The following is an 11607-nucleotide window of genomic DNA, read 5'->3' on the forward strand; positions in this document are numbered from 1 at the left end:
AGGGAAAACCTGGAAACAAAATTAACATCACACCAATAAAGAGCTAGTAGTAGCTCTTTATGATTAAATTCTCAGCAAAAGAACTACAGGTAGTTCTGTGAATTGAGCAGCCGTGAAAGTTGGACTTTATCACCATGAGGAAGGACTTTCCTTCTCAGTTTTGGTCTCAAGCTTTGTTTGGTCGGCACCAAAACAACAAAATCAACGTAAATTTAGTTAAATGTCTTTTGCAATAAATAAATAAATAAATAAAAAATCAGAGAAACTATTATAATCATATCCTGGGCTATCAATCCCTGAGTTGTGACATATATCTCACTGTTCGGGGTGCTGGTGTTAAAACCTTTCTATGTGTTTCCTGAGGTGGGTACCAATATAGCAACAATTTTGTTCTGCTCCCAAATATATGGAAAGTCGAAGACTTACATCTGGCTCACTTCAGGCATCCTAATTTAAAATACAGAGGAAAAAAGAACATTCCGTAATTTTAATTACAAATGGATTATCTGATCATTTTTTACATAAAAATAAGCCATATTATCCAGAATGTTTTTTAAGAATTAAAGATTATTCTACAACAGCAATGTGATGCTGATAGTAGAGGGGGCATACATGGGAATGTGATGTGCCCCCTAGCACTTAGAAATGAGGGGAATTGATTATCCTCTGAAAATCTGAAATCAATAATAAGACATCAGAGATCAAGATTGAAAACTCACCCTAAAGACGTCCAATATGACCAACTCCTGATTGATGGGATTAACATTTTGAAGAATAAGATGTGTCAGTTAGAATACAGGCTGAACAGCAGTGGACATGCTGGCAGACCCAACCAAGACAGTTAAGGGAAATGGCTGTCCTGGAGATGCCAAATGCAGCGCTGGGTCCTGTAGTGCCAGGACAGCACCAAATTCCTATCTCACTATTGTGCTGATCCTTTGCTTTACCAATCTTCCAACTGTCCATAAAATGGGCCTTCAGGGAGAGGGCAAATTAGTAATATATTATAGTTCCAGTTTTTTGGTTTTTTTAAATAAATTTATTTATTTTGGCCGTGTTGGGTCTTCATTGCTGCATGCGGGCTTTCTCTAGTTGCAGCGAGCAGGGGCTACTCTTTGCTGCAGTGCGCGGGCTTCTCTTTGCGGTGGCATCTCTTGTTGCAGAGCACGGGCTCTAGGCACGCAGGCTTCAGTAGTTGCAGCACTTGGGCTCTGTAGTTCTGGCTCGAGGGCTCTAGAGCGCAGGCTCAGTAGTTGTGGCTCACGGGCTTAGTTGCTCCGTGGCATGTGGGATCTTTCCAGACCAGGGATCAAACCCGTGTCCCCTGCACTGGCAGGCGGATTCTTAACCACTGTGCAACCAGGGAAGTCCCTAGTTCCAGTTTTATACATCACTTTGTTATGAGTCGATTTGAAGGATATTAATTATATCTTCAACTAAAGAATCCAGTGTTCTGATTATGCCAGATCTCTAGCAGCAGAATCTGTTTTGTCATCAGGAGCCTTCCAAAGTCTGAACAAACCTAAGATGGTTTTGAGCCATAGTTTCTTGGTGGCTATTCTGCCTTCTCCATGTGGTATGGAACATCTTGTGCCATGTTAGCATTCTGATCCAACTTTTAGAGGTTTTACTGATATTATTATTATCAAAAAAGAAAAAAAAAAACTCAACAAGAAGGTTATGTTAGAATGGTATGTGATGGAGGAGAAGTACATTCCAATTTGAAGACTTATTTGAAGGTTATTTCTTCAGTAGAGGAATGAAGTGTTCTGATTGAGTCAGATTTCTTTGGATGGAATTTGATTCTAAAAGAACTATTGAATATTTGGATAATCATTTATTATAAAAAGCAAAGTAATGACCTTTTCATTTTAATTAGTAACTAGCTGAGGTTCATATAAGAGAATTGACAGAATAAATAAATATTAACTAAACATTTCTTAAACTCTATCAGGAATCTGTTTATATTACCTAACAACCCACAGTGCTTACCTCACGAGTGGGTGAGGAGTGAGAATGAAATGACATAATACATGAAAACTGTTTACAGTGCCAACTGACATATTGTAATCATCCAATAAATGTCAGGTGACATAATAAAATATTATTATGTAAAATAAGAAAAATGAAATCCAGACATTTAAAAATTATGTAAATGTATATGTGCCTATATATGCAGGCAAAGACGTAGAAAAAGACCTGAGAGGATTCACACCAAACTGTCAGCAGTGGTTTCTTTTGGGGTAAAGAGTAATATGGGGAAGATGTATTGGGAGTAGGTAAAAAGGGACTTTTGTTTCTCTTTATATCATATTTCTGGAAGTTTTATAATGAGAGCATATATTTAATTTTAAAAAGGAAACAATAACGTTTTTAAAAGAATACCAAAAGATCCACTGGTAGTTGTGGGATGAAATCACTGTAGAAATATTCATTCACAATAAATAGGCACACTTCATGGTGCTGAGATATAGTACGGTTTGGGAGTAATTTGGATCCAGCAGATTGCCAGTGGTTCTTGTTTGAATGAATGGCTGGGAAGCCACTTACGGTGACCTAGTCAAATTATTTAACCCCTGTAAGCCATAGTTTCCTTATCTGTAAAATGAACATTAAAAAAAAAAAAAAAATGAACATAATAGCTATATATAAACATCCAGCACAATGTTTATCCCCTTCTTAAAAAGGAGAGTTATTCGGGTTTTATTTTAAAGTCTAAGAATTCGGGTTTTATTTTAAAGTCTAAGACTGAGACTTTTGAAATATGTTTGAAAATATAATCTTTTCCTTATGAATTCTATGGATAGTTTACACCGAGCACAATTTGGATCAAGGTGTTTCAAGCACGCAGCTGGGAAGTCCTGGCCGGGGTCAGGATTCCCAGTTTCTACTACTTTCTACTGAGTTATCTAAGATCCAAGCTTTATTCTGAACAGAATGTCTCAGGGAACTAAAATGCTACCAATAGCAAGCTTTTTAAGCTCCAAGTCCTGAACACCGCTGAGCTCCACTACTGAGCTGGGAGCCTTGAACTGGTCAGGTCAGGGAATTCTTCACCAGCAGCTCTTGTGGAGTGGGAAGAAGTATTTATGAAGATGTGGGTGATGGAGGCAAAAAGAAAGGGTACAACTGCTGGAAACCAGGTGACTTTTGAATATATTCATCCAAATGTTGCGTGTTCCTAAGACAGATATCTTTAGTTCTTGTTCATCCTTGAAGGGCTTCTGGTAAATAACCACATAGTTTACCATATTTAATGTTTTTAAATTCTGGAAGAAGATCAGATATGTACATTTTTCTCCTGGGTGTCAACATGAGCAGCAGTGTTCTCTAAACTTTAGAGTCTAAAGGATGAAATGTAGCAGCAGTCATGGTTTAAAGGTCAGATTGTGACCTCAACCTAGCTCATTCCTTTACTCTCTCAGTAGTCTTGAGCATTAACAGTAAACCTCAGTGCTTTATCTATAAAAATTGTTGTGAAATATATGTTTAGTTAAGATTATTATAAGGTTTCAATGGGATACTACATATAAGTCCTTAAACTAACACAGTGCCTTGTACATAGAAAAGTCTCACTATAAGTAACCAAATACCAGTCTCAATTCCTCAGACTTCCTTAACTACCAGAGATTAGGTTCTACAATTCCTTAATCTGTGCTACTATACTCTGCTTGTACTGAAGCTGGGGAAAGGCTGCACATGTTTCTTTCTTGCATTTGCACGGAAAGGTAGTCTCTGCAGAAGATCTGATGACACGGGAAGTGCTATGACAGTCAGTCTGGTAGAGGAGATGCCTGCGCGTTCGTTAGTCTCATCTAGGACTGCTTGTGTGAGATCAACAGAACAGCCATGTAATTGACATAATACATATTACTGTCATCATCCTTACTGCTTTTGACTGCATTGATAATAGTTGATGTTCTTGTATTATTTCACTGGATTCTTATGATGCCTTACTAGAGATGCTTTCATCACTATGTTAACAGAAAGCCAAGTCCTAGAGTGTTGTATAACTTGCTCGATGCCATGTGCCAGTGAGTGAAAGAGCCAAGACTAGTAGGAAGGTCGCTGAGAGCTGGACAGGCCCTCCCACCAGGGAGGATGGACTAAAAGGGTTGGGAGCCTTGGCAACCTGGTGGGCCCTGTGGTTTCTTTGTACCCTGACTTGCTCTAGGTTTGACTGGAATCCCAGCTTGTCTGATTCCAAAGCCTACTTCCCCCAAACCAGATGTCTACCACTTGAGTAGTGAACGAACAAGCTTTAAAGACAACCAAAAAGGAATGCTCTTCAAAGAAAAACCAAAAAAAAAAAAAAAAAAAAAAGAAAAAAGTAACAAATTCTCAGGGACCCCAGAGACTCCAGCCATGAATCCCAGTTTCAGAAGAAGTATCTTCAAAAACAAAAGTCTTAATATGTGAGAAAGTGTTTTAATTATGGCTCATCGCTATAAAATGGAAAGTAAACTGTATGTTTTTATGCTACCAAGGAAGTAAACATAATCTTTTATGAAAAGTTAAAAAATTCTCATATAATTTGTGGTCTCTCAAGATCAGAGCAGTATGGTTGTATAACTTGAATGGAATGGAAGGTAATTCTTTCCATTCAACGTACATTCCTAGGGACAGGGCAAGACTCATCAGTTTTTGGATATGTCACTGTTTTCAAGTTGTGTATAAATCTTCTGAATTCTATCTATGTGTTTCAAGCAAAGTAAAATTACTACCTTTGTCTGCATTGCTGTCAATTTTTAGCCAGTATGTAAGGAAACATGTATCAACAAGATTTATTAGATTAAGTATAATAACATTCCATGTGCAAAATGACAGAAGAAGCCACTGTTTAAGAATCACATTTTCTCATCTCCTTGATGTCTTTATCACTAATGTTAGGCCCTTAATTTGCATAGCTATCAGCACTTTTAATTCCTTGTACAAGGCACATTTGCCATGACAAATCTCCTCAGCTTTATCTTTTAATCTCAACACTTATGTCTGATTTCCACTATGGCATCGTGTACGTGCTGACGTGCTGGTTTGCAATCTTTCTCTGGCAAAATTATATCCGCATTTTATCTTTTCAGCTATCTTGTGAACTCATCAAGGAAGACGCCTTCCACTTTACGGCTTCTCAATTATATACCTAAGGGTTTTCCTTGAAGTTTTGTTCAATTAAAAAAAAAAAACTAAATGATAAAATAGTAAAAATACTATTGAAAGTATTATGGAACAAATGATAGAAAGCTCCTAGCCTACTCTGAATCATTTCGAAAGAGTTGTGAAGTTAATGTAATGAAATTATGATCTCTTTTTGAGGAAATATAAAATAATTTTTTTTATTACAAAATAGGCAAGCCATTTAATACGGGGGTGGGGGTACATGGAAAAGATCAATAAGAGAAAATATTGATGAAAACCAAGTACAATTGTATCCTCAAAAATTTTGACATTTTGATTCATGTTCTTCTGGTATCATTTATGTGTGTTTGTGTCTAGCTCTATGTATTGCCTAGAAAACTTTATTAAAGCAAGAGTTGAGGAATCAGGTGGGGTATTTGAATGCTTTAATAGTAAGACAAGTAACTAGCTTGAAATTGTTTATCTCTCACTATTACACAGCTGCTGTGCAAATATGTAGTTGCTAAAAATATGGGATCAGGACACAATATCTTCAAATTATTCATAAAGGCACTGCATTAACCATTCCAGCGTGACACAGAATTGACTAAAATCTGGAATACGGCATCAATAGGTAGTATATACTTCATTTCAAACTATACTCTGATGACTGAACAGTAATTATCTAGGAAGGCAAACTTGGGAGGGTCCATTAGATCCCTTCTAATTCCAGGCTCTGATTCGTTAGTGATTGCCTTTATAATCTTATGCATTTCAAATTTTTTCCAGAGTAAATCAATGAAAATAATTTTCACTCTTAAACTAGAGGTATGATATGGACATTATTGAGATAGCACTAAAATCCTTTGAACATCTTGTAAAAGAAAAGTGCAGTATAAAATGTATTACTAAGTGGTAAACATTGACTCTGACAGAGATTATTTACATTTACTGGAAAAATATTTCAGATGTTATGAGGCATTCTAAAACTTAGAGCAGTATTTGATAAGTAATGCTTAAAGTCTTATTCTTAAGAAAATTTTGCAAAAAGAGTCTGCATAGACAGTGGAATGAAAAGTCCAAACATAGGACAGGACCTCTTCCGAAGACTGACTTTTTAAAGTAGCCATTTTGTACTATATTCCCAAGGTCTCCAGGCTGGCCTGGTACATTGCTGGCACTCAATAAATATTTGCTGATTATTGAATGAACCCATATCTGAAACAACCCTTGACATGCATCCTGATGGCTTCTTTTTGTTGGTCCCTTAGTACTCTAGGGATTGCTGACTTAGCACAGATTTATAAAAACTATTCTGTATTTTGAAGAGAAATTATTGGGATGCAGACGAGAATGGGGGAAAAGCACAGTACATGGAGTCAGATGATATGAGTTCAAATTGTGAATCTGTTGACTAATTAGCTATGTGACCTTGGCCTGATTTCTCAACCATCTCTAAGCCACAATGATGTCACTCGCAAAATGTGGATGAAAATACTTCTTTCCCAGTATGACCTTATGCTCAAATAATATGACAGATAGTAAAACACTGTGAATTGAAAAGTAGTGAACAAATATAATTGGGCAGACTTTGTACCAGAAGTCTGACATCTATTTCTGATTTCATTGTAAACTTCCTGTGTGTATCCCTGCATTTGCTTATTGTCAAATTTCCTTCTCTTTAAATTAAAAATAAAAAATATTTTACACATTGGGAAAATGTGCTCCCTCTCCTAGAACATCCTGAATGGTTACTGTGAGTTGGCCTACTGTATCAAACATATGCCTGCAAATTTTCTTTTCCAATATTTTCCTTCCCACACCCTTTATTATGTATCGTGCTATTTATGTTATTAATAAGGGTTTCAAGGTGAAGAAGTCTGGCCACAGAAACAGTCTCCCGCCCACCCCCAACATCAATCTCTTTCATCTTGCTTCCTTTCCACCTGCATCTTTCAGACTTCAAGAGCATTGATTGTAATATTTACAGATAAGAGTTAAGGAAATGATTCATAAAACCATAAAAGGAGATGAGAGAGACAATGAGAAGATCAGGTGCATGTAAAGAAGTTTAAGTGTTGAGACTCCGTCCCTGCAAGTCTATGGTGCCTTGTGTCAGTGGTAAGTACATCCATCCTAATAGGCAAAGAAGGAAGGCTTAATTCCTGGAAGTCTCTAGAAAATCCTGTACATGGCTAAGGTGTTTCTTAGGAAGGAGTTCTGAGGGCAGGACCGAACGAAGCCTGATAACTCCAGACCATCCAGAAGAAAAATCTGTGAACAACTCAAAGTAATGAGCATGAAATGTGTGGTCAAGCATAAGATCAAGGAGGCTGACTCAATGCTCATAGAAGAGAGCAGAAAAGAACATAAAACTCACAGGGGCATCGCCCAACTTCTCGACATGGGGATGCCAGGAGACAGGAAGAACTGCACAACTGCATCTGTTCCATGTTTATAACTAAACTGCCAAGTCTGCATAAAAACAAATCTGTTGCTTTGCAATTATGCTGAAGCTGGGGTTTTTAGTACCCGTAAGAGTTATGTAAAATGGGGGAAAACTGTCTCATTGGCAGGGGAATATACCTGTTTTCGATCCCTTCCCTCTAAACTCCCATAGCCAATGTTATCGTTTGCTCAATAAAGGAGACCTTTATTAGAGTACGGAGTTGAACACAAAACATCTGTTCTGGCATAAATTCTCCTAGGTTCATAGATAAGTATGCTTCACGTAGAAAATATAATGAATAGTCAGTTTAATAATCTGCCCCTCCTGTTGTTGTTGTTTCTGCTTGCTTTTTTAAAATGTGTATATTTATATACCATAATCATTATACATAACAAGGTCTGGCTTGGGGAAACAGATTTTTATTAACTCTGTGCCATTTTCATTAAGAAAAATAGACAAGGCTAGAAAATGTCTTTTGTTGAAAATAACCAGATTTTTTTTACCCTACAAAATTCTTCAGCACACTTGGCTTGATATACTACAAATAATAAATGGCAAATGAGTGCAAGAGAGTTGAGAGCCCTAAATAGGCTCCTTGAACTTTTTGTTTTGTATTTTGAGCACCCAGTTAATTACCAGGTATAGTCAACGCTTAGTCAATACTTGTTGAATAACTAACATGTATAACCTGTGGTGTGTGTGTATATTTAGTGAAACATGAATAGAGTAATAAAATCATTTGCATTACACGTGGTGTATGAATACACACACATATATATACACACACATACATAGACCTATATATGTCTGTCTCTATATATTTGCATTCAAACTGGGAAGAAAATGGGTTCTTGAGACATAAAAACTAAAGTTCTTAAGCAGACCAGCTTAAAAGATCTTGAGAGAGGTTTTTAGAGCCCTTGTGTTGATAGTGTGGTAAAAATTCTGAGCATAGGACATGATCTCTGAAGAATGGCTTTTTGCACTAGTATATTTGCCAAGATTACTTTATGCTTGGAATTTATTCCCTCCCACTGTTCCAACTGCAAAAAGAGTGGAGCTAAAGTAACACCACCAGTTACTTCTTTTTCATGCAAAGCCCCAGTAGATAGGGTCATTTATGTAGAAGTGGCTAAGGTCCCAGATGTAACTTTCCTCCTTTCCAAGCTGGTGGAAAATGCTGTTGTTTTGTGGTCATCTTCTTAAAAGGATTAAGGAAGGAATCATTTCCTCCAAGCAGTTCATTGTACGAATAAACCAAGGTCCACAGAGGTTAAGTGACTTGCCTGAGTTCCTGGTAAGTAAATAAGTGTCTCCCTCTAAGTACATCCGGAATAACAAGTATTCTCGGACCCTTCCTAGTCCCATTGTCCTCTTCTTAGGCTAACATTCGCAAACAGCACAGAAAACAATTGCAGATTGAGGACTGACGGGGGAGGGTAGGAAGTGGTCATTAGCAAATCCCTGGGCCTGGGGATCACCTGCTCTTTTGGATCAACCATGAGACAAGCTATTCATAAGGACATCAAGGACGAGTGGGCCATTGTTTTCAGAACCAGCTGTGGAGAATCAGCTCAACAGTGGCCTAGGAACTGCTCGGCCGCTGCACCAAGGGGCGGGGCGGTAGTGGTGGAAGAGGAGTGAGCCAGGAAGAAGGGCTGCAGGGACCCCGCCGCGCCACCTTTCGGCAAACCAGGAAGTATTTTTGCAGTAAGTGCAGCGGACCGAGCCACCTTTTGAACTGGAAGTGTGAACGGCGCACAGCAGGCCCCAGATGCGTGCAGTAACTGCAGACCCCCTCGGCGGGCTTGTGCCTGGGAGGCTGCGGACTGGCATCTCAATGGTCAGAGCCGGGAGCAGGGAGTGGGCGGGCGTCAGAAAGTACACAGAGCAAGGGCAGGCTCTGCCGTCTTAGCAAACCGTGACCGAGCAAAGTCTCGGGTAAACAAGCTTCCCGGCTGCTGCCTCCAGATGCGCACCCGCCGCGCGCTCCCCTCCCCGTGTTTCCCACGCACCCATGGCTCGGCTCGGCCGCCCCGGCCGCCCTCTCTGCCCCCGCCCGCATCTTCCGATCTCCCCCGGTGCGTCTGCGCGGGTTCCCACTCCCACAGCTGGAGAACCACACTCACCATCTCTTGCCTGAGGAGGTGAAGCTTGGTTTCCAGCCTCTCCAGGGCGCTACTGGAATGGCTAGGTGGTGGGGAGCCAGAGGTCGGGGAGGACGAAGAGGAGGATGACAGGGAGAGAGGGAAACTGCAGCTGCTGCTGCTGCTACTGCAGCCTCCGCCACCGCCGCCGCCGCCGCTGCTCCCCCCGGCGGGGTCTCTGTCCCTTTCCTGGGGCACCGGCTCCTCCCCACGGAGCGAGCGCACTAGGCTCTCGGGCACTTTGCGCCCTAGCTTCAGCTCGATGTCTCGGAGGTCGGGCAGCGGGCCGTCGTCCATGACTTTTGAAGAACGATGAAAATGGTTATAAAACGCTACGGATGAGAGGCAGCAAGGGCCTCCAAGTCCGCCTGAAGATCTGCACGCCCCTACCGAGCCCAGGTCTCTATCCTCGGCGGATCAAGCTCACGGTCCGCTCCATAACCGCCCGCGCGGTATCAGCCCTGAAATCCGCGCAGGATGGGCGGGTCGCCGCCGCGGTTCCCGGGGCGCAGTGACTCCCTCGCCACTTATTAAGATTATAGAGCCCTCTTCATCCTCTTCCTTTTTGGCTACCCCACTGCAAAGTTGAGTTAATTGATATTGCAGAGAGGGGGAAATTCCAAGTACTAGAGACCGAAAGACAAGAGGGAAATGAAGTCTGTCTTAGCTCTACGGGGGAAAAAATTCACATTGTTAAAACTGTCCGTTCACATCCCAGCGCCGTTCACCAACTGCCCATCTGGTACCATGCGACACAAAATAATGATGTGGCCACACTCCAGGGTAGTTTCATTTTCCAGCCATATGTCTCCAAGCTTTCGGAATATCCTGGATTGTCAGAAATTATTTCTAGTCAGTGATAGAGGAGGTCGGTCTTGTGCATAGACGCATAGAAAAGAGAGTTCGCTTAGCAGGAGTTTAACGGCTTCCTCGATGCAGCACAAATTCCCTTCTTCCGATTTAGGCTGTTAGATCCAAGTCATTGTGTTCCCCCAAGCCTCGGAAACTTTAAGCTCGGCTGGCAGGTGGACCAAACCAGGGCCAACCCCTGTACCGTAAAACACAGGCAAGAAGAGCAACAGAAAATTTACTACCCCTGCTGCCAGTAGTAGTTTCAACATCCTGTTTTAGTTAGGAGTGCCTAATACGGGGATTAGATTTTCAGTTTTCCCAGCGAAATTGCCGGGTAGCTACAACTTTTAGGTCTGGTAACCACAGAGGCAGAAGAATGACTTTAAATGTAGTGTCATTCCCTACCCCCCATCTTCCTAAATGACAAAAATTTAGCGTTAGAAGCCTTTCCTAATAATTTTGTACTAACATACAGTGTAATAATTTCACCAAAAGTTCAGTGAGAAAGTGCAACCAAAGCTAATTGTCTTACCAAATGTTACATTGTCACCGCAAGCAGATGTGAAAAATTAAATAGCCAGAATAATCTATATGACTACTGAGGATGGTGGTGGATTTTAAAAGGAGAAGGTTGCTGAGATACTTATACTCAATATTCTCTCTCCATAATTAAGGTAAAACTAGTGAAAAGTTGTCTTTGATAATTTATCTATATTTTTCAACTATTTGAAAGAAACCCAAAGCCTGCCATCTATTGATCTGAGATATTTCTACCAAGTAAGTTATTATGCGCTATATGGATTATAGGTTTGATTCAACATTGAATTCGTGTTAAGAATCTTCAAGTAGAGGGTACTATTTTCAATCTAGTAAGCTCTAATATTTGGGGTTCCATTAAGATATTTCAAAATAGGGACCCCTCTCTTTCTGGGACAAATAAGTATTTGTGTTCTTGGTCCTTCCCAGAGACGTCACTCAGGTTTTACACTTGTAAGCGCATGGGCAAATACATCTCAGAGTACTTTTTTAGCTGAGCCTCATCCA

The 11607-nt window shown here is 40.3% G+C and overlaps 1 protein-coding gene across 1 annotated transcript in view; it reads right to left on the minus strand.

Moving 5' to 3' along the window:
• The window catches only part of LURAP1L (leucine rich adaptor protein 1 like), a 46868-nt gene extending 36134 nt beyond the window's left edge, over positions 1 to 10734 (minus strand). Inside the window, exon 1 of the mRNA XM_059926420.1 lies at positions 9694 to 10734. Within this exon, the coding sequence (XP_059782403.1) occupies positions 9694 to 10008 (315 nt within the window). The 5' untranslated portion in view covers positions 10009 to 10734. The remainder of the gene's footprint in view (positions 1 to 9693) is intronic.
• Positions 10735 to 11607: the final 873 nt, after the last annotated feature.

This window comes from Balaenoptera ricei, chromosome 6 (assembly GCF_028023285.1).
Source record: "Balaenoptera ricei isolate mBalRic1 chromosome 6, mBalRic1.hap2, whole genome shotgun sequence".
Classification (NCBI taxonomy): Eukaryota; Metazoa; Chordata; class Mammalia; order Artiodactyla; family Balaenopteridae; genus Balaenoptera; species Balaenoptera ricei.